This window comes from Oreochromis aureus, linkage group 18, assembly GCF_013358895.1.
Source record: "Oreochromis aureus strain Israel breed Guangdong linkage group 18, ZZ_aureus, whole genome shotgun sequence".
Lineage (NCBI taxonomy): Eukaryota > Metazoa > Chordata > Actinopteri > Cichliformes > Cichlidae > Oreochromis > Oreochromis aureus.
The window spans coordinates 9,554,917-9,579,023 of NC_052959.1; the positions used below are offsets into that span (position 1 = coordinate 9,554,917).

The window sequence follows — 24,107 nt, forward strand, 5'->3', positions numbered from 1 at the left end:
TCAGGAAGCGAGTGAGAGAGGGAATAAAAGATGGAAACACTGCCGACTGCCTCAGGTATCCATGGATACATGACGCACAGCGATGGCTCATGGAGCTACTCACATCTGTAGGAGGGCACAAATATCACCCAGATGGTGCATTTAATTGGAACGAATAATGACTAATGCAATGATGCACTGGAAAAAACAGGTGAGGAATATTCGTACATTTTACTTTATCTTTTCTGGTTCTGGTTCTTAGTGATGAGCTAAGGTATCGCAGGCGCTTGAGCTACATGCTAACATGCTCAAAACTAATTTTAAAAGTGCAACTGTTTTCCTTTGATACACTTATTTCACTTCACAACAGAGAAACGTGGCAATGCAAAGATTCACTGCGTGTGGTTGGAGTACTAGAACAAATTGTAAACATTAAGCAGGTAATGTATAAATTTCAGCCACTGGAACAAAGACTGAACACAAAAGATGCTTTTGGAGCTGAAAAGAGAAGCCGGTGCAAAAAAGCCTTAAACTCACATTCCTAATAACATCCAATAGAGTGAACTCTGAAAGAAGTGCAAAAAAAGTCCTTTCTCTTATAAATGTGAGAAAATGACATCACTATTTAATACTAAACAGTCACAGTAAATAGATGCTAAAGCAGCACGTTTTAGGGTGAGGCTACCCTGTGATTGGCGCGTAATACCTTTTGGTTCTCTCTCAGATCTGCCTCTTGCTTCTGGTTGGCTGATTAAAGTACAACAAAGCTGGCCCAAATGTCTGACTACAAGTCCAAAAACAAGTAGACTGTGACCTCAAGGGACGAATGCTCTGGAGGAATTTTTATTGCTCAGTATTCTTCCTGTGGGGAGCATAAATGTAGTGAAACTCGTGGCAGTCCATCCAGCAACATTTAACTCACAAACTACAAAATAAAAGTGAGTCTAATTTGCAAAACTTTCTGTTGCTTACTAAATTCAGGGTCACAGGGGTGGAAAGCCTATCTCAGCCGTTATGGGGTGAGAGCCTGGATGGATTGCCAATCAGTAGTTGTCAATATCGAGGAAACGTGAATTCCTATAACAAATTATGCCGTTCAGTTTTTGAAACTCTTAGATATTTCACTGAATGCTTTAAAGCTTTGTTGGCAGTGTCATTGAGATACTTCAATCTGGGCTGACATTTTCATTCCAGTCTGTCTCAAAAGACCAAAACTAAGGGATAAATACAACACTGCACACAAAGTAAAACTGGTTTTCAATCTATTTCACCTGCAGAGTTCAGAGAAAGGGACTGAAAGGATTCAGAAGGGGGGGTGGGTGGGGTGAACAGAATAACACTGCAGACCATTTTTTCTTTACAGTATAATCAACCAAATGAAAGTAGAGACCAAATCCTGGAGGCCACCCACTATCTGTGTCAGCAGCAGCTGCACTACCGGAGCTGCAGGGTAACATGGCAGGATGTGGGAGGGTAATGGCTAACATTATTCATATTTTCTAGCTTATCTGCTTACATCAAGCCCCTTCTGTCTGCAGTGTGCTTAATGGGAGCTGACCCTGTTTAACGACCACAGCTGGTGTGTCTCTAACGATAATAGGGGGCCATCGGCCTCACGAAGGACCACATCTCATTTTCTCGAGCAGTTGGAAATACTAACGAGGAAAACATTTCTAAAAGGTCAGCCCAGAAACTGATGCGGCTTATCATTATGTTAGGGACATATTTAGGTTTGAAGCAGTCCTGGATACATTTCAGCAATTTGTAAGTCTCACCAAACGAAGAGGACACACATGACAACCGATGGCATTTGAGAAAGGGCATTTAATTCCACGAGGAGAAACATCGATGTAAGTGCACTTTCATTTTCAGCACACTTCTTGTGAACAGACATAACCTTGAAGACAAATGTTAAGAGATTGACGGAGCAGGGTGATAAGCTTCAGGGAAGAGAGGGAAGGAAGGTGAGGAAAGGAGAGGAGTAGGGCCAAGACGAGATTAATTGATTTTGGAAAGAACTCAAAAACACGTCCCCAATCCAGTGATTTAAAGAGCTGGCTCACAGTCAGCGGGATGGAGCCGGTGCGGCAGCTGGCTGCAAGAATATGAAGGAGTCCAGAAGTCTTTTAGATCACATATTTTTTTGAATTTGTACTTTTGGGTCATTTTCAAAACAATTTCTTTAAAGGCTGTCGCAACAGTGACACAGCAGGTTATCACTGCCGCAATACGGCATTAATGAATTATCCCTACAGTATGGAGTGGCTACAGTTTTTAACAGCAGAGACAAGACTGTAGCAGCACCTGCCCAGTGACATGTGCACCTCTGACACAGAATAATCAAATGAGAAAATCATCTTTAACTACATAATTAGAACGAAGACCATTATAAATAAAGTCATGCTGAATATATATACAATCGCTAAGGTAATCAGACTTTACTGTGTACAATGTACAGAAAAAAAGGTCATACTTTCAGAGGTACATGCTGCTTATTAAACCCATTTCTTATATGAGATTACAGACGAGTGTCACAGCGAGTGTTAGCAAGGTCCCCACTCAAACCCCCCCCCCAAGAAAGCCAACTATGTCAACACGTTTAAACAGACTTTTTTCTTTCTTGACGGTAATGAAAAAACAGCAAAAATGACTGTGTTCATGCTGGACATGTCACCAAACCACAGTGTAAAAAGCCGTGTGAGTGGCTCTCAGAGGCAAGGAACCAAACATTACAACAATCATCAAACACACACACAGCAGAGGTTTTCAGACAGCCTGCAACACCACAGCACTTGTACTGACTAATAGGGTTTGACTGAAGCTGCACTGTGCTAAATGTCCCACTGCACTGAAGCTGAGAAGCAGAAGGTACATTTTAGTGTTGAGGATTACAGTACGTGATGTTACTTAATGTATGTAGTGTTGATTTGATAAAAATGTAATCTGAAAAATTAATATTAACTTGTAGAAATTGGCAAATTTATGAACAACTGCTTGAAATAAGTCACATTATTCCTGCCTCAACTGTTTAATTTAGCTAGTTATTAGCTAATATACTAGCTAATAGCTACTTGTTAAATTTGTGAACATGATAACACTAAAGAATTGCCCCTGTGCCTCAGGTTAAATTTAAACATATGCTCACATGAAATACACTATGTACAAACTGTCATAACGTATGAATTTCTTGAACATGGCAAGTGGTGCACAGATTAGCATTTTAGTGCAACTGTCATGCTAGCTGCCACATTTTGTGAACACCAATCCGTCGAGTCTCTAATCACATATTATTCTATTGGAAGATGACAGTTTAGCACTTAAACATCACACAATGCCAAATATAAGTGCTTAGGTCAGAGAATGCAACTTTCAGCTTGCTAGCTAGCATCAGCACTAATGTTTCTACCAAATTTGTGACGCAGTGTGGGAAACGCTGGCTAAAGACGCAGGCTTTTCCCACACCGCCTGCACACACAAAAAACGCCACGCAATCAATACTGAACGGGCTTTTTCAACTTCACTGTCAGAAAAATGTCGTTTAACGAACAGTTTCTGGTGCACAAACTGCAAATGAAAAACACACTATTTTCCATGAAATTCTTAAACAGCAAACCTCTCGACCATGAGGGGAAAACACTCGCTCAGCAGGGCTACACAAGCCTCGAGGCGCAAACTGTCCAGGAAGCCAGGGAAGCCTGTCCCCCTCCAGTAACGCGAGTGCCTTTTCTGTATTTGGCCTGTGGCGATAAAGCTGTGTGGACCATGACTGATCAACAGTTTCTTTAAAACCTAGAAGAATTAGAATTTTACTAGCGTGCTACCAATAGCTATTAATGTATTTCCATTTTCACCAACCCACAGTATTTCAAATAAGAGACACATTTTGACATCTTTTAGTTAAAAATGAATGGAAAATAAACAAAAACGAGTAGATGAAATCCATGTTTGAAAATCTAAAGGTTTTGAAAGTCTAGGAAACAATAAAAAAAAAGTGAAAAAAAGTCATTTTGAACTTTATACTGGTTTCACATGCCGTGTCAAGCAAGCATGGAAAAAATCAGACTAGTCTTCACTCACAATTGTTTAGTGCAGTTTATGCATGAGAAACTACTCAATTACCTCCACTTTTCAGGCAGTGTTTTGCTTAGTTCTTTCTATTCTAAACGACTTTAACTGAAAACTGTACAGTTTTCCACACTCAACTTTTTGACTTTTATGAGTCCATCAACTGGGTACTTCTAGTGCACTCTGAACATGTACTCAAATGATCAAGTGTAATTATGGAAGTACAGCAATTTTTGACACAGCATTTGTGTGCATATTAGCATAGCATTTAGCTCACCCTCATAGAGCAGCTAGCATGGCTTTAGACATTATGATGTCTAAATTTATTATATAGGAGTTACCAAGGATTAACAAAAATATAGATGATTTGCAAACAGCATGCTCAATGATTCTAAGACGTTTCTGCTATTATTATTATTATTATTATTATTATCATATTACTGCCCTAGTTGGGTGTAACGGATTCTAAAGTAATGCATTACATTTTTCTGTGTTGCAGAAGTGTGACATATTAACTACATAAAAGCAAGAAATAACAATCCACAGAGCTACCAGTGAAGATTCCTGTACCCAGTCTGATATTAAAGAGCAACACAAAAATAATGTAATGAATAGTGTAATGGATTCACTTTTTCAGGGAGTAAATAAGTAATGTAATGCATTAGTTTCTAAGAAAAATGCATGTGGTACTGTTTTGTGTAATGACCCCATCACTGATTGCTGCAGTGTTAGCACTTGCCACCGAATATGGGCTTCCTAGCATAATAATACGTTTGAGGTATGAATTAATGGTATAATCAAGTTATCCTACAATTTAAGATTGAAATGTATCATTTTAAAAACACTTAGCGCATCTGAGTATTTAATCTTACGAGGTACAGCACGGATATAGACGGACATTTTCTTAAGCTGTGCAAATCAAAAGGGCAAAAACTGTCAAACTTTTGCCAGGACAGCGGTGAGTGAGCGTGACAAGTAATTTATATCTGCAGATTATGCAGTTTTCTGTCACGTTATACAGATAATTTCAGATTCTGAATTTTACTTATTTCCCATTGGGCTTTTACATAGGTTCAAAGTTGCCTAGTGCAGCTTTCACAGCACCACTAAACAGCCATTTCATCTCCCAAGCAGTCTGGCAGACTCTCTGCATTCAGCACATTTAAAAGTCGGGCTCCTCCGTCGGCCCCCGCTCCCTCCCCCTGACCCCAGCTGTCCCGGTCATCGCTCTCATCTGTGTTTGACTCGTACTCTGATCCAATCCCAGATTCCCTGAAACGAAGCAACTCCAGGGCTCCCAGGACCTGCTCCCCCAGCAGCGAGCTTTCATCGGGGGCCCCGTCGCTGGGAGTCTCCCCTGTGTCCTGTCCCTGTTCCTGGCTGTCTGCCGCTCGGGAAGTAAAGCGGAAGCACTCAAGCCTAACTCCGCTGCTGCTAAGCCCCGAGGGGATGGTGTCAGCGCCCATGGTGCCTGGAGAGCAGGACCCGGGCAGGACAGAGACCCAGGCACTATTGCTAATCTGAAGCTGGGACTGAGCTGCTAACAGGCCTGTAGATGAGGAACGGGTGGGGGGTTCATGAGGAACACCGGGAGGCTTTGCACGAAATGTGATCTCCAGAAGACTGTCCTGGGAACCCACTGTGGAAAAAAGAATTGAGAAGAGATCAAATATGACATATTTATAATGGATTAAGCAAAGCACAAAAGATATTTCATTATCGCATATAAACAGAGATGCAGACCATGTAAGAAGAGGGGACTTGTCAAAGCTGAGATTACAAAGAGTGGGATGATGTCTGTGCTGGAAGGGGAGAACGGGGAGCGGTACTGAACCCTCTAAGAGGGCTGTCATAGTATAATTAACTGTGTGCCAGAAGTAGGAGAGAAAAAGGAGTACAAGAACATGAGCGCAATGGCAAGAAAGAAACTAATTAAAAGTAAAGAAAAATAGGGAGAAAATTATGATTTTTTTTACAGATCAGAACGGAGGTAAACAGGAAGATTAAAGGCAGCCAAATAAAAATCTACACTACACTTTAAAGGAGAAAATGATCTGAGTGGAAAGTCAATTACAAAAATGTATTAGCCACTCACTGGATGTTAACTGGCCCGCAGCTTTGAGCTCCAGCTCCTGGATCTGTTTGACCAACAGGGAAATGTGCTGCAGCAGGTCTGTGTTCTGCTGCAGCAGCCTCTGCACTCTGGCCTGGGCTTCAGTCCGAGCACACACCTCCACCGACAGCTGTTCCTGCAAAACATTTACCTAAACACACACACAGACATACAGCTTTTAAATGCCACTGCCCGGGCATATTCAGTGTTACCTGAAACTGTTCAAAGTTTATGTAAAGGTTTAGTGTCTGAAAGCGCTCGGAGAATTTCATAATCATAAATACGGGATACTCATGTTTCCTAGGAGGTTTTGATAATTAGCCTTTTTTTATGTGATCAGGATGTTTTGTGTCAAACAACCTTTGCTCAGTTACATTAAGTAAAGCAAATTTCATTTAATTATTGAGCATATTTTAACCCCGTAACATCAAGCAGATCATATTTTATACATATACCTCTACATAACCCAGAATGAAAACTCATAAATGCAAATCGTTTTCTTTAAAAAATGTCCAGAAGGTTCAATAACTCCTCCACTTTCAACAAATTACAATTTTCTGCCAATTGTTTCAGGGTTTCGGCTTTAAAGGGTTAAAACAACTGATGCTGGTATGCACACAGGCACATGGTGAATTCTTCAAGGCTCGTGATTTTAGATTTTTTTATTAAATGCATCACAGCTCATGATTCAGCGTACAAAAAAGAAAAAAAAAAACTGTGTGCTTCAATACAGTTAGTGAGAGTTTCATCACAAAAAGGAGGAGAAGAAAAAAATTGTGCGATAGCATCACAGTGGCATGAGATCACCTGCTTTAAAAATACTTGTGGATTTTCAGCTTCATTTACTCAGCGCTCATGGGTCGGAACACACCCCTTTTTAAATGCAAGCTTCATTTCGATCTCAACTGCACTTCCGTGAAGATTTAATGGCTCTGCCTCGCGTGGTTTCAACACCATCGCGCTGACAAGATCTGTCCACAGACAGGCAAACACACGTAAACAGCTGCTATACTCAAAACTGCCATTGTGGAAGTTTGCACTACGGTAAAATTTTCCATGAACACATTTTCCCATGAAGAGACTCACACAAACTTAAAAGGTGAAAATACCTTCTTTGAGGTTCCAGAAGGGGAAAATTACCTGCGCTGAAGCTGCTAGTGCTTGTTGTTCCTGCTGCTGCAGTTGTTTCTGAAGGAACTGGACCTGGTGCTCTGCAGAGCAGGATCCCCCTGCTGCAGCATGAGCCAGCACAGAGGCTCCAAGGATGGGTGAGCTCAGCAGAAGAGACGGGTCATCAGATACCTATAATGAATAATAAAATGATGGTGATTTAGGCTCCACTACTTCTACAAGCTGAGCTGAAGCACTTTCACTAGTCATTCACAACACACATAAAGACTGCTATCTACAAACTTTGACAACCACTATGCTGGGATCAGACTACACAGAATTTTTTTACGAGTAGGCAATTATAGACTTAGTTTGGCTTTTCCTACCCGAGAGGAGTATACACACACTCGGGATCAAATCAACGTTTCCCAAGAAAAGAATACAAACGGACAACGGCAACCAAAGTAGCTCTTCTGATTCCTCTGTTATGTGCCTCCCAGTTTCCTCAGTCCTCCTACCTGTGAACTGGAAATCCATCTCAGCATATCCTCATGGAGGATGTCTCAAATCCTAAAATACACCCAGAGGATGGAGGAGTGAGGAGAGAGGAGTCTCACAGGAGGAGCTATGATTGAAGATGCACAGCTCTATCCTTTATGGAAGTGATTTTTTATTAGTGACTCGTGAAAAACACTCAAAGGGACAGAGCTGGAATGTACAAAACTTGAAGGGCATGAAGAGGACTCCTGAAATAAGTAAACGCTGTTATGCTTATCTGAGATCGTGAAATAGAGCAGTAGGTTTTAACAAAATCATGGACAAATGATCCAGCAGTGTTACACATCACATTTACGTGAGATTGCTTTTAAATGACTGAATCTGTCAGAATCTGACTGATGTAGGAGTTTTAAAACTGAAACGATATTTGGTGATTTAAAAATCCGATTATAGCACATCTCTGCCACCTCAACACCCCCGTGTGTGTTGGGGACAGATCTTTCATTATGCTTGCTTTGTTTATGCCATATACTGTCTTCAATTACAGTTGCACTGTCCACTTTCTGCTGTAACAAAACAAATTTCCCACGTGTGGGACTAATAAAGGTTATCTTGTCTTATCTTATCAATGATGTTTTAGACAATGTCCAGTTTGCTACCTGGTTGCCTGTCCAAGTGGATCCCACATACCTTGGTTGTATTATACTAATGCATTAATAGAAAAGACATAATTAGACAACAGTGTAATTGTCTGGAACTACTCTTTGTTTATTAAAGCGGTTGTGTTTTTAAAACCTTTGAAAGAGGAGTGAAAGAAGCTATGTCCACTGTAAACAACCATCTTTGAACGATGACCTGGATGAGTGAGAACCTTCACAGACCGATAACTACAGCCCAGCCCATGCAGCAATATATTAATGACTAACTTCGTATTGTGGATGAATTATCTCAGTTGTTCTCCTGACTGAAGATTGGACTGTTTAGTCGAAACAAAGTTAGCGTTCATCCTCCAGCTTCACTGTGCTAATGTGTTTATATTATGCTAACCATAGCTAGCCACCACGTAGCACATCATTATATACCAGCTTTCCCAACTACAGTAACCCTCCAAACATCACTGCTGTTTAGTTTCCTGTCTTCATTTATGTTGGAAGTGATAGCAGAGCTGTACATTTTAATTTTTTCAGAAATCCCTCAGTCAGAACATGCTATATTATATTTAGGTGGAAACTAGCGAGCTAACGCCCTGCTAACATCTAACTCCATTAAACTTCATAAATTGTGTTTTCATGGATGCCTGGATTTTAAACTTAATTGTTACACCTGGTAAAGCAGCAACACTGATCATTTTATTAAAGATGAAAGAATTTATACAGTTTGTAACTCTTAGTGATGCCGCAGTGTTTGCTTGACTTTGGGACCTGAAGCGGAGTCTGGAGGGGGAACCGGCTAATGACGTCAGACTTAAATACTGGATATCAGCCGATAATATCGGTCTGCCCATGAACTGGCTTTAGCTTTTTTCCATTAAGCTACATTATATGAGGCACACTGGTAAGTTGACACTCTGGTTTCTTTCCGGACACGAATAACCAACCTATGTTAAGCTAATATGCTGTAGGCTGAAGTCGGCATTAGTCCCTGACATCAAGAAGAAACAGAGCTTGGCCATAGACAGAGAACAAAGTATAAGGCAGCAAAACCCACAATCCTACATGACTAATAGCAGAAAGAAAAAATATATGAAAGTTTGTGTGTGTAAAAGCATGTCTACAGCAGTGGTTTGAAAGCCTCTCTTTGCCAGTCTGAGTTCCTCAGGGAGGAAAATGCAAAGAGATGCTTCACTGCCAGCAAGGAGCCTGTGTGCTTTCATCCCGATGGAGAAATCCACAGATGGTTTCTTAGATATCCTCACTGCTTGATGTTTAGGGTGTCTACAAGGAATTTTGTGATGATCTCTTAAAATGTGTGTATAATCTGAATCCACTTTTACTGCTCAATGCTGCTAAAGTGCAGGCAGGTAGAGAGAAGTGCGGCAAGCCTGGAGCGAGTGGGAAAGCGATCAATGCAATATCTACCACGTCAAGTTGCATAAATGAAGAAAATATCAAAGTGGGAACTGTATTTCACAGCAAATAAAGATCAATAAACTTTGCTATTCTGTTGAAGTTGCTGCTGATGGACAATTCTGTAGTGTTGGCTGTTCTTCTGTAAACTCTCTACTACTTGATCTTTTCTTTGAGGTCCTGACGACAGGCATGAAATTTGTCAACATTTTAGAGCTGAAGATGGAATTATCCTGAAGTGTGTGAGGCACCGTGATAAATCAAACTCTAATATTTAGACTGAATTTTTTTAACATAAGCATGATAATTATACTGTAAAGAAATGACCTTAGTCCAATAAGAATAAAAATATTTGTCTAATATTCTTGAATCCAATTGTGAAAGCAGTGCTTTAATTAGGGTTTCTATAAATAGATATGTATTGACTGTATGGGCCGCTGCTGCTGGGGTGAATGACTCACACAATTATGCTGGAGTGCTACAGCAGGAATAGTTGACATGAAAGTCTTATCTGTCAAGAAAAAGATGGGAAATCAATATGTTGGACTCCATTGTCATTAACACTTCACTGTGAAGGACACTTGCCCTTCAGATTACAAACACAGGACTGAGACAGGTTGCACGTGAGACCTGATGAAATGCTGCAGGAAAATGAATAACGCAAAAACTATGACGCTTAAATTCCCTTGTTCTTGGGTCATTGTGCAATTAGACTTAATAATGTTCAATTCGAACCAATTAACACCTCGCCAGAACAACACCGGTTTTCTCTCGTGAGCAATAAAGCTGACAGTTCCTCAGAGACTCGGTGGGAAAATGAGCAGACAGGCAGATAGCAGAGAGCGGCTTGTCCGACATCGCGGGACGAGCAGAGCAGCACTTAGAAATCTTGGCTGTGATTTCATCAATAAACCATATGATCCTATCAATATTGAAGAGCCATGCTGAGCCCTTCTTCACAAGCAACCCTTAAAGACATGATTGCTTACAAGACCATACATCCCTCTGAGCTGTTTTCTGATCTTCTTTTGAGCTTTTATGAGGACAAACTTTAAAATGAGCAAACTACCCATCTGTGAGCTGTGGGACTCCAGGAACCACTGAATAATACAATATTTTTGCCTTTCCTTTATCCCATCTATATATTTTGGTAACCTAATTCAGGATTAACAAATGGGTGGATGGACACTGGGCTTGAGGTCTGGTCATCAGTTAATTTGCATTCATATTCAAACTTAAGGATAATTTATAGCCAATTAACTAATCAACATTTCTGGAGGAAACCAGAGTTACAGCCAGTTCCTTTACTTGGGTTGTAAGCCACATTCATAAACTGTATGGCTGCGATGCAGAGACACAAATATCTGCTAATTAGTGCTTTAATTTTGCCTTTGAGACCCTGATGTCAAATTTGCTCCTTTCATATAATTCCCTTGTATTTACTTTCATGCTGTAAATTAACTGTAAATATTTAACTGTAAATAGATACCTTGCTTGTATAACTATCTAGTTTGGAGGCTCAGTTTGTGGTTTAGTCTGCTGGGACTTTGTGTTACACTCCATGTCCCCCCACATATCTGTTAATTAGTGCTATGAAATGGACTAATGAAATATTAGACTTTTATTCACCAAAACTGAAGTAAAAACATATCGGATGGTCGCTATCACACAGCAAGGCATAATATTAATATCAGATTACTCCATTAAAAATCCTCCAAAAACACTTCAACATTAGACTCAGTGAAGAGTTCATTTTAATAACTCTAAATAATGGATGAAGCCTAAAAAATGTTACTGTGTCAGGACACCTGTCAATCAACAAAACCATGCTCCTAAATCAATAATGAAAGTGAATGAGTCATAAAATCTTTTTACCACACTCACACTTTCTATGCAGGGGGAACTATCCAGGGACAAAACACGCTGTACCAGTCTGTAAACATGTTTTTTAATGCTGTAAAGCTGTTATTTCAACATGGCAGGAACTGGGGGTTCACTCCCTTTGGAGGTAGCCTCCAGTGGCACCAAGAGGAACTGCAGTTGGAACTGAAAACGCTCCTTGGTATCGATGAAAAAAAGGTTTATAGAAAAAAAACCAGGAGAGCGGTTTTCTAGAACATGTCATGGCCTGAAGCAGCTCATTGGCATTTAAAACTATAGACAATGGAACCAAAAACCAGAGGTATACATGCATGGCAAGTGAAAAATTAAAGATATGTTGGTATTTTTAACAATGAAACTTGAAGGATGGGAATGTGCTTGACTTATTTTAACTTTTAAGGTACAAAATAGGAGAAAAAGTCCTTTTTTTGTTCTGCACATTCTGATTTAAAGATCATATTCTGTGGTTACCTGACTTCAAGAGTATAAGATCTGTGAAAAACACTGCCTACAAATACAATATGATACTACATACTATTTTAAATATGTCATATCTAAACATGACTTCCTATAACATCATGGGCTATATTCATAAGTTTTAGAAAGCTCCACCCAGAGCTACATAAGCATTATTATAATAGTAGTATAGAGTAGATTACTATAGGTAACTTGCCCTTGTTATTTTTCTAACAATAATCCTAATGAAAGACAAAATAATTGTTTATTAATAGTAAAAATGAGTCACTTATAGTTCTTTATTATAGTTGCTGTGTTCATTTCAATTTTATTTATACACCTAAACTATCGCCTAAAGATGCTTTACACTGCAAGGCAGAGACCATAAAAAGAGAAAAGAGAACACCTCAGCTATCTATGAGCAAGCACTTGGCAACAGCGGGAAGGAAAACCTGTCATGGTTCTGGGTCCTTTTGACCCAGCATTTTGAGTTTCTTGTGTTTTAGTGATATTTTGTATTATGTTTTAGGTTCATTAGTAGTCTTAGTCTGTTTTATATTTTCTCATATTCCCTGTTTAGTTCCTTGATTATTAGATTCCCCCTTGTGTCTTTGTCCACTGTGTGTCTGTGTTTGTGTGAGTCCTTGTGTGTGGTTTCCCTCCTTGTGTTTCATTCTATGTTCCCCCGCGCCTATCATGTTTATCTGTGTTTCCCCAGCCCGTCATATCTCTCTCGTGTTCCCTCGCTACCTCTCGTCTGCCTTTCCTCCACACTTCTCTGAAGCTCATGTTTCCTGTTTTATTGTAAAAGACTCGCGTTCCATGTTCAGTGTGTTTAGTTTTTGCTTCCCTGGTCTCGTTGTGTCTAATTCGTCTCAGCTGTGTTTCCCATGTGTTTTCTGTTCCCATTCCTTGTGTATTTAAGCCTTCCCTCTGTTCAGTGTCGTGTTCTCCCTCATTCCCTGCCGTGTGCTCTGCCTACCTGCCTGTTTAGTTTCATGCATATTCTAAGTTCAGTTAGTTTTGCATTTTCTGCCGTCCAGCAATAAAGCTGTGTTTTTGAGTTCAGTTTTGCCTCTGTGAGTCTGCGTTTATCTTGCCTGCTTTACACGGTCAGTCCATGACAAAACCTTCCTTTTAACAGGAAGAAACCCCCAGCACAACCAGACTCAGGGAGGGGAGGCCATCTACCATGACCAGTTGGGGATGAGAGGAGGAAGACAGGGCAAAAGACACACATTGGGAAAGAGCCAGAGTTTAAAATTAATGACTAACAATTAAATGGATTAAATGCAACTTGGTGTATAAATACAGGAGATGACTGAAGGAGAAACGCTCAGTGCATCATGGGAAACCCACCCATGTGCCATACCCATCCATAAATAAAATGTAAGTGTGCCTATATCATCTCCCTGCAGGATTTCTGTGTTTCCATGTTTCATAACAGCGATGCTGAAATGATGAAGGGCAACAGTACCTTTCCATCATTACCAAGAGCCTCGTCCTTTTTACTCTTCTCCGGGTCTGATGAGGAGACGCACTCAATGCTCTCCTCTGTAGTGGCTTCAAGGTCTGTCTCCTCTGACAATGCAAACCTCTTCTTTGCTGCAGAGACCAGATGCACAGGATGGATTGTCATGCTTTATAAAAAAATAAAAAATTGTGCTTTAAAGTTTGCAACATATCTAGAGGCAGTGACAGCAACAGCGTCGGCTGACAGCAGCCCACGCAAAAAAGGGCTTTGATCAGTGGGCTCGCACAACTAACCAAAACCAATTTGCAGCTTCAACATTCAACATGGCAAGTTGAAAAAAAAATGGAGGAGGATAATGACATCTTTTCACACAGAGGTGTGCTCAACTGCCACTGTTTGATTCTGCCTCACTCTGATTTTTAGCTTGTATAACAGAGAAAGCGAGAGAAACAGGAGTAGCAGGCCTGGGCGGGGGGGCGTTGTGTGCGTTGTGTTGTGTGACAGAAGCAGAACGGGAAGAAGTGAGAGAGAAGGGAGTGGTTTTGCAGATGCAGCTTTGTGTGTTTGCGTGTGTCGGTGTGAGTCACCTGGCACCGCCTGCAGTTCCTCCGCCTTCCCCTCCTCATCCTCCTGCTCGTCGTCTTTCTGTTGCAGGGTCAGCTGGTGACACACATCAAACGCCTGACCCACTGTCCGCACAATCCTCATGGCCTGAGACTGTGAGAGGGGGTGGGGTGGAGACACCAAGAAGATGGTGTGTGTGTGATGAAGTTTTGAGAGAACAGCAGCAGGAGGCCAACGAGGGTGGATGCACAAATGAAAGTACACAGTCGGGGAGAAAATGAGGCCCCAGAGGAGTTGCACAGGAAGAAAAGCGAATACAGAGAGAGCGAGCGTATGAACATTGTGCACAGGTAACGAGAGAGAAGATGAAAAATGCAAGCAGGAGGAGAAAAGGGAATGTTGGGGCAAAGCAGGAGGTGAAGGCAGACGGAAACGGAGGGAGGAGAAAGAAAACAAATTAGGACAGCAAATGCTGGGAGGACTTGAGCTGCTTGTCCTTGTGTATCTCTTTTGTATACATGCTGCTGTCACAGCGATGATTGGTGTATTTCAGGAGCAAGTAAATTTGATGGCAGAGTGAAGATTAAGCTGTTTTTGGTATAGGAGGTTCAATTTAATTTGAATTAGACACAAATATTAACTCCTAAGATCTTTTTAGTTGGGTCGCAGGAATGGCATCACAGTAAGGACTACGACTTGTCTTAAATGTTTGGTAACTGTGCTAGGGTTAGGATCTGATCTGAAGAAAAAGCCATTAGAGATTAATCCTGACAGTTACAAGCATGTCCTAAAACTTGATTTTTCCACTAATTACAAACCACAGAGAGAGTCACAGAGAAAATTACACAGTATTAACTCTCGGTTGATCCTCAAAAACAGCGAAAAATGTCGACTATTTTACTGTAATCTCTTTGTTTTACCTCCACAGTTAGATGGAAAGGGTTGCATATTGAAACAATTGAAATATGACACACTTAGCTCTGAATGATGTGAAACACCACGAATGTGGGAAGTGAAATGATTGGCCTACAATAAGCCTCTTTGAATAGAAAAATAAAAATCAAGTAAGTACAAATGTACATGCTGGCATCAAAAATGAAAGAAATTCCATCCATTCTCTTCTGCTTATCCTTGTTAGGGTAAGCAGAGTGGGAGGAAGCCGGAAGAGAGTACACGGAAAGAACCCAACAGTGCTCATCACCGCACCACTGTGCTGCCCATGATTAGGAATATTATTCTCAGTTAATTATTAACTAATAAATGGTCATATTCACGATTTCTTGTGTATAACTGTTCTCACTGATGCGCATTCAGATCAAAATCTGGTGTTGTATAGTGAAATATCCAACACGGAGGAAAGCATCAAGTTAAATAAATACTTAGTTTACATGTTGTTGTTGTTAGTCCTAAGAACAAACACCTTAATGCTTCTTTTTCTTGATTATTTTTAGGTTGTCAGAGCCAGATCTGCATTTGTCATCTGTCCATATTTGTCTGTTTTAGTGTAAGTTTTAATTAAAAAACCCCCCAAATGGTTGCAAAGTGGTTTAGCTCAACAAGAGGAGAACTGTAACACCAAGTGTGTCAATATTTGATTCATGAGTTTTTCAGACTTCTACATCATCAGTGTTTCAGGCTTTACAGAGTTAACAAACAGTAATGCTGAGTATGTAAGACTGAGGAGGTAAAACTTGAGATAACCTATGATTAGCTAAAATTCTATAGATAAGATACGCTACTGTTATACTAAATTGGTGCAAAATTTATACCATATTCTTGCTATATTTTGCCAGGAAAATGGGAAATAGATTCAGCAATTTGAAAAATGCAACCATGCATGGAAACACGACATAAAAACAACAGAGTTTGTACAACTCTGGACTCTCTTAGGCAGCTTTCTTGTAATTGCTTTAAGTATTCTTCAGACACTCAAAGCTCTTCTTTGGATGTTTCTGCTTTTTGTTCTGTTCTCTGTCAACATGCTCTCACACTGCTTCATTAATGTTGAGGTCCGAGCTCTGTTGAGGCCAATCCATAACCGATAATGATCCACTATGTTTTTCCGTTCATTCTTTTGCTGCATTGGCAGTACGTTTGGGATCAGTGTCATGTTGAAAAATGACACCCGATGGCGCTGTTCTGCATTCATAAAGCCATCAGTTTTGACAAGCTCTCCAACAGCACAGTCACAAAATGTGACAGAGCCTCCACCGTGTTTTACAGACTGCTGTAGACACTCACTGTTGTACCTCTCTCCTCACCTCCTCTGTGCAGATGCATCTCTCAGCTCCTGTGTCAGGCCTGTCCTGGGTTTTTTCTCTATTTCTTAAAGACATGACTTTCGGATGTTGTTCTACTAAAGATTTTTTCCTCATGCCAAGATATCAAGATAACAAGTTTTCAGCTAATAGGTCTTTGAAAGCTTTTTTTTTTTCAAAAATACTATTTCATGCCTGTCAAACTGTGCTATGTTTGGTATTTTAAGTAGATTCAGCTAAAGAAATGGGTGCTAAAGCTAAAGTTTTGGGTTTTGCAACTGGCTGCTAATAACAAAGTGGTTCATCCTTTGAGTTATGTGCCTTTTTAATTTTGGATGGCCCGTGGGTCACAGCGGCTCAACAAACCAAAAAAAACCAACACTTCTCTGAGTGAAAACAAGTGAAAAAGCAGCCTTTGGAAAGCCTGGAGATCTATCTATCTACAGCTCCACCTCTCATTTCTTTTTTCATAAAGCCTTAATATGCAGTCCAGAGGCAGCAACCTTAATCCACTGGAGCTAAACTTTATCCACCATATCCTTCCCCAGTCTCATTACGGGTGACGCTTTCCATATTGAACACTGGCACAGAAATACATTTATTGATATCTGCCTCTAGAGGACCATCCAGCCTCAAGGCATTCATTTTAAATTTCAAGGCAACTCGAGCTTGAAAGTAGTTCAATCAAGTGAAATAGCAATATAAAACAACAAAAGCAAAAACACTTTAGGGAAATTCATCATATTTCTCCATCAATACAGAATTGAATTCTTCTTTAAAATTGTCAGGTTAAACTGACAGGCCTCCGAGGGCTGAGCACAAAAGGCTGTGTTGGTGTACCGAGCTGACATCGAAGCTTTGCTACGCTGCAACATGCCGTGATGAAAATAAATCAAATCTCCTCTTATCAGCTGGTCCATCTCCTCCTACTCAGCACACATGCTTGGCCTGCAACAACCAGATAAGGCTCAATAGCCCCAAGGAGGTAGAGAAGCACCACAGACCATGTCTCTAAGATTGTGATGTGTATTTGGTTCAGCTGTAGTGGAAATGTCTTTAAGCGCAGAGCAAAAATGCCCCTTTTTCTTTTCTCTTCCCACCAGAACGATTAGTATTCAGCTTCACTAAGCCACTGTCTGTCTGGTATCCATGGTGAAGGGATGGGAGTCAACCTCAGTGATGCTCAGTCTTTGTCGTGGAGGAAAAATTGACGCTGCTTGATATGCAGATATGTGGAGAAGAACACGCCTCTCATTTTTCATAAGTTATTTACTAGCACAGCCATATGGGGTCTGATTCTAGAGGTGCGCGCGATGGCTATACATCCCTGAGATTACAGACATGAACGCTATTAACAGATGCTTCAGAAGCTGAAATGGAAATGCGAATAAAATGTGTTTTTGTTGATGTTAAAAAAGAAAAAAAATTGCAAAAGATATGTTTGTCTATTTCTGAATTGCCGAAACAGTAAAACACTGGAAAATATACTTTCAGTCATTCGCTCAGAGGTGGTTTTAGATGGGAAGACTGACAGAACCATCCAGTCTTTTTCATGTCAACTTAGCCTTTCACAGAGATTGAAGACTGGGAAAAAGAGAGTCGACATGTTGCCTCTAACAAAGGGGAAAAAAATCCCCCTACAAGCCTCTGAGCAGTGCTCTGATTAACACATTCTGTTTGTATCTTGTTTAATCAGCACAAAACTCAGCGTGTGACGTCACAGCGCCGACAAGACGAGCAAACTGAACGGCCAAAAAAAAAAAAAAAAAGTCCAAACGAACGCAGCTGTCAAGTTAACATTTCATTTATCTCTGGAGTAAACAAACAGCACGCCAATTAGCGAGCTTCAGAGTTCCTGGCAGGGTTAATCTTGTTTCCACTGAATAGAGTTTGGCTTGCTGCTTCCCTTATTTCTGTGAAGCTGTATCTTCAGGTAAATCATTGCCCTCCTCAGACTGTGAGCCAGAGAGGTTACAAGCCTCCTAAAATGACCAAATTGTTAGCATAGAGAGCTATTTGCTAACAAGATGAACTGGTGAAGATATTCTGAAAGCAGCCTTTAAATAATGCAAACTAACCCTTTTTGTGCATTCTTGCTATTTGTGAGGAAAATGAAGGAAATGAAGACTCAGTGGCTAATTGTCATTTTTGAAAGTAACGTCTGCTAACAGGAGTAGAAATATTAAGCTGCCTGGTTAATGTTGCTAACATTACCATTATCTCGAGAGAGGAGAGGAGAGGGCTAAATTGTAATGAAAGCTAATCCAGCCAGTGATTATCTGGGGCAATTGTAACTCAATGTCTCTGTAATCATCCACGCTGTATAATGTTTGTGTCATTTATGTTTGCAGTAGTTTGGGGATCTGTGAGCAGTGAGGCTTACCTTTCTCTTAGACTTAAACACATTGCAGCGGAAAATGTTGCTCTGTCCGTCTCTGGCTATATAACTGAATATCTTTAAGTCTTGAGCATCATGTGAGACGTAAAAGATCCTGTTGAGGCAAGAAAACATGTCAATTTTTTTTTAACTGGGTGTTTGATTGAGCTGGTTTTTAATGTAAAGTGCTCATTTTTCTCCCTGCTATGTAGCTTTTTTTCCTCAGTAGAAAACGCTGCCACTAAACAGCCTCAAAGATTTTATTTTGTAATCCAGGCCTTTCTTCTGTGACTTATTTAGATCACTATGCAATACAGAGCTGCACTTAGAAAGTCTCAGCCAAATAGGAAAAAACTGATTCTCACGCACTCACAACATCTGAAGAATTTATCCCAGCTTGGGACCAGCACTGGGAGAACACCAGCTTGAGGCTGGGTTTGTGTTTCCTCCTGGTTTTGAACAAAGGATCTTTCATATGCAAGCAAATGTATCAAGCGCTACACCACATGCTGTAGTTTAACTTTAAAGTTACCATATAAACCTGATATATGTATGAACCGGCTGCTCTGCCCTGCTAATGTCCTGATTTATTTTTTAACCTTTCAAAAATCACATAAATTTAAATCACTTATGCTGATTTTGGATCTGACAAGTAAAATGATCACTGAGAGAAAAGTTAAAAGCCACACACAGACTTCATTTTCACCAAAGTTTTATGATGGCAGCTCTTAAAATATGACACCCGCCTTTCTTAGCTTTTGTCACATCAAATGAGGAATGAGGATGAGACGTCTGGACTTTTCGAGATGTGCATCTTAAAGAGATGGGTACTAAAATGAAGCTTTTCATTGCACAGCCTGACAGGGAGGCTGTGTTTTGGATGCATGTAAACATATTCCAGCAGAGCGACATCGACACTTTGTTACAGTCGAGAGAGCCCACCTGTAGATAGGATCCTGTGTCACCAAGATGGTATTGTCGTCCCACGACCATCCTTTTCTCTGTTGCAAGACAAAAATCAGACAGGTTCACGCTGACAACTGTGACTATCTTAAAAACAAAAGATGTCATTCAAGGTGTGAAAACAAGTAAATGGGAAATCATATGTGGTTGTGCAAGACCGACCTTCCTCTTTTTGCGCAAAATTACTTTGACGAAGTCAGTAGATACGACAATGTTGACCTTCTTTTTCTTTATGTTCTTCAACTTGAATTCATACTGTGAAGGAAGAATAGATAGAATAAACAACAAATCCAAAGGTTGAATCAAACCAAACTGATTACAGTACTACCCGGTCTGACTCGCATTAAATATATTTATGGTCCTGCAGAGATGGAGCTCTATGAAGCGGAGGGATCACACAGAGGGGGGCTATTTTTTTTTACCGTCTTCTTCCCCGGAGGAAAACTGGGATGGCGTAAACGTCGAGAAACTGTCAGTTTCTCTTTTTGGGAGCTTTTTAAGTTTTCAAAGGCTGACTTCCCAGAGGAAGGCGGACATGTGTGGGACACTTTCATCCCCCTGCTTGATTAACAGTGTGTCCTCTGCCGCCACTGCAGGCTCAGACTCCAAATCTTACAGTCATAGGATGTAGGATAAAAAACAAAAAACAAAAGGATTTGTATGAAATAACATGTTTGGCTTTGAAAACACAAAGTCCAACATCAGATGATTAATTGATCAGATAAGGTTTGATGAAATCACTCTCCAGCACACACACAGTTACCCAGTGTGTGCAGCAGACTTGGATATTCTCTGTCAAGTTTCCTTTGGTTTGTGTAAATATGAGAACACAGAGCTTTCTCTTAGTTTCATCAGAAACTGGAGGCGGAGCTGATTTTAGTCCAGAGAGGTTTATCCATGCAAGCCTGCGACCTGTGTCCTTGTCATCTGGTCTTGTCCCGTTAATGCATCTGGTTGTTGCTGTGTGGGTTTTTTCCCCCACATGCAGGCTGGATTGCAGGTGCTCAGGTGAAGGACATTGATCTCTTGGTGTGTGTGTGTGTGTGCAATCCAGGCTAATGCAGCTCTGCATAAACCAGGACCATCCATCTCCGCACACGCTGCTGTCAGAGGGAGATGAAGCGTTCGCGCCACGTTTTCACGCACATGAGCCTGAAACTAATTCACACTGAAACCGCCCCCGAACAAAATAATGCTACAGGTTGTGGAAGCTCACCTCTCGTCTTACCCCCTGAGCCACTGCAAGTGCTTTAAGGACAAGTTAGTTTTTGAATATTCACAGTCTGTCTCCCCCAGAAGCAGAGACTATTAATTACTGTGTGATAACAGAGCTCAAAAACAGCCCGACCGTTTTACAAACCTGCTTTTATGTTATCCATCTTAATCCCACACACATTTACAATCTTTGTTTTTCAGTTTTTATTGTATTTTCATCATTTGTCTCTTTTTGCCTCATTTGCCTTCTTATTATCAGTTTGTTTCAAAGACTTGGAGCAAAGCATTTCACAGTCTTTTAGATAGGAGCTTTGTAGTAAATTAACATTGTCTGCTTAAGCACAGATAAATAAAAGCTAAAATGCAGGAGAAAAGCCTTCAGCGGCTGGATTGCTTTGTGCATCGTGTGGGTTTCTCTCTTTTTTTTTCCATTTGAGCTGCTCTGTTGAATGTGTCTGTCATTTTCTCCAAAATGCATAAAAGCAAGTTTAGAATCTACTTTCTAAAAATGTGCAAACACACACACACACTACTGGGATGCCTGAAAATAAAAGGGCAATCCAAACACACACAGCATCACTACATCTTTGCCAGTGCGATCAAATGACCGGCATCGCCCACTGTACGGGATGCTGGATCAGGATTAAGTCTTTCCTTGGGTGTCACTGGGGATGCGGCCGATCTCCGAGTGACACTATAAACTTGGTTGTTAGATTAGATGCAACAGCTGACAAGCAGCTAAATCCTTTCCTCCCCGAGTGTCTCTGTAACACTGCAGTGATGTTTAATGACAAGGCCGCGTGTTGTTTCCAGCAGCCTTGCATGATCCTAACGAAAGGAGGCTTGAAGGATGTTGTTTTTTTTCCCGGACGGCATCAAACATATCCCTGTTTGCCGTGTCTCTCCCCAGCCAGAAAATCCAAGCTGCCCTACGAATCCTGCCCTGATTTAAACTGCTCCTGACAGCCCACTGAATCTGCCCACTGTGTAGTTTTACACAGACAGGTCATTTATGTGTAAAGAGGGGACGCCGAGCCCAGAGACTTGTGAGGAACGTGCACAAAGATGTGCAGTGAACGTCACCAGTGTTTCAAAGTGGGTTTTGTCAGAGAGGCAATGTGTGTGTGCTTCAGGGAAATCTTACTCTGATTCTCCTCATTGCTGCAACTATCTCCATTCGGCTCCCGGGGCGGCCCACCTCCAAACTGCCTATGTACTGCAAAACATAAGAGAAAGGTTTAAAGATGGGGATCGTTAAGGAAGTGATTAGTTGGGGAGTGCTGGGCTGACACACTGTCTCCTCTTTAGATTGAACCAGTGTCAGCAGTTTGATTTTTTTTTTTACACAGTTATGGATACTTATAAAATTGTAATTACACTGCACACTATTTTTTCAAGCAAATATCAAATATAGACGATTCCACCTTCTCAGATTTGGCAATTTGCAGTTTTTATCTGTCTTACATTACATAAAATTATAAATTTGGCTATATAAGTGTTGGTCAAAGAGGACAACACATCTCAACAAACTATCTGATTTTTTTTTTACAGACCAAATCATGTTATTAGTGCAGACCAGAGACAAAACAGTAAAACTTAAAGAACTGTTCATAATTCTCACAGTGCAGTCAGTCTCATTCATCTATACATGCACTAAACCAAAACTTTGTATTATCCTTGAAACAAGATTAAAGGAAAATTTAATATAAAATATAAAATTATTGCATGATCAGAAGACGCAACCATAAACTAACACACACAATTATGCAAGAAAAACAAAAGAAATATAAGACGACATGTGAAACCCAAGAAGCCCACATAACAGTGTTTAGCATATTAGGACTCGCTGGTCTTCAAGCCTGAAATGCTGCCCAGAAAGTACAATCTGTTGCAGAGGGTCCTTACCTTTGCCTCGAAGCACACCCCATGCTTAAACACCTCCTCGTTGTGCATGGGGATCCTCAAATCTTGCGCGTCATCCACTAAATTGTACTTGGTTACTCCTGGCATCGCTTTAATTTTAGCTCACTTGCTCCCGACACTTGTTTTACGACAGCGCTAGAGACCTGCAGATATGCGCATCTCCTCCGGCGCTCTTCCCTCCGCCCTCTCATCGGAGAGACGCGTCACTCCAGAGGTCATGCGGCGGGCGAGGCGCCACGGTCGCGACCGAACGATTGGTTGATGGGCTCAATTAATGCGTTAATCGGCGATCGGTGAGCGGTCTCACTGGCCCGTTTTTTTTTAAAGCCGGGTTGAACCGAAGCACGACTGAGGAGCAGTACGCGTCGCCACCGCCGGGGTCCCGGTGACGCACGGATCTCAACACTGGATCGTTTTCTTCTTCAAGTTCCCTCAGAATTAATTAATGACTCACTGTCCGCACGTGTACTAGCTATTAAACTGGATGCATGACACCTAATAGATGGAGAAATACTCAGTGGTGTGTAGGTTCTATTAGCAGCTGCTGCTGGTGTTTGGTTGTGTGACATCTAGCGGCATCACAGGGAACAAACAAAACCCTCAAGACAGTTTAGTGGATTCGAGATTGTCCAGGGCTGGGTGGCCTCCTCAGAGCGAGAATTCATGTCGCCAGCATTTTCAGAGAAGCTCAAACACCTACAGAAAAACAAATAAGTAAATCAATAACCCGACACATGCCTTTAACCGTCTGGTGACACACTGTTGATATTTATTTATCAGTTAACTCTTACCATTATAAAGAGCATGATTATTAAGAAGCAGACGAGCTGGATATTTTTTGGGTTAAATGTACATATATGATTTTCCGTAAGATTAGACAAAGAAAAGTAAAAAGTAAGTAAATAAACATAAAAATTCAGGAATTCAAATTTTACCACATAGAGACAAACGTTCTTGGGTGAAAAAAACCCAATATTTGCTGAATAAATTAGACTGACATGTTTCTTTTTTGTAAAAAACCAAAACTAACTAATGATGTCCCTGCAGATATTAATTTAAACAAACAGAAAACAATAACTCAAATTACCTCTCATACAACTGAGGTATGGTATGCAGAAGAGCAGCTACAGTAGCAGCAGAGCACACTGGGTGCCACTCCTGTCAG

General features: G+C 40.8%; 2 protein-coding genes across 2 annotated transcripts in view; both read right to left on the reverse strand.

Annotated features, from left to right (window-relative positions):
* Positions 1–3,710, reverse strand: part of LOC116331992 (discoidin domain-containing receptor 2-like) — a 16,945-nt gene extending 13,235 nt beyond the window's left edge. The window contains exon 1 of the mRNA XM_039601651.1: positions 3,593–3,710. Within this exon, the coding sequence (XP_039457585.1) occupies positions 3,593–3,603 (11 nt within the window). The 5' untranslated portion in view covers positions 3,604–3,710. The remainder of the gene's footprint in view (positions 1–3,592) is intronic.
* Positions 1,784–23,291, reverse strand: LOC116332012 (carboxyl-terminal PDZ ligand of neuronal nitric oxide synthase protein-like). Its single transcript, XM_031754852.2, has 10 exons — positions 22,925–23,291; positions 22,164–22,235; positions 19,967–20,059; positions 19,784–19,842; positions 18,848–18,956; positions 14,230–14,359; positions 13,646–13,773; positions 7,298–7,459; positions 6,140–6,308; positions 1,784–5,683 (listed from the first exon to the last, which is right to left on the reverse strand). Exons 1-10 carry the CDS (start codon positions 23,027–23,029, stop codon positions 5,151–5,153), a joined length of 1,560 nt encoding a protein of 519 aa, XP_031610712.1. The 5' UTR covers positions 23,030–23,291; the 3' UTR covers positions 1,784–5,150.
* Positions 23,292–24,107: the final 816 nt, after the last annotated feature.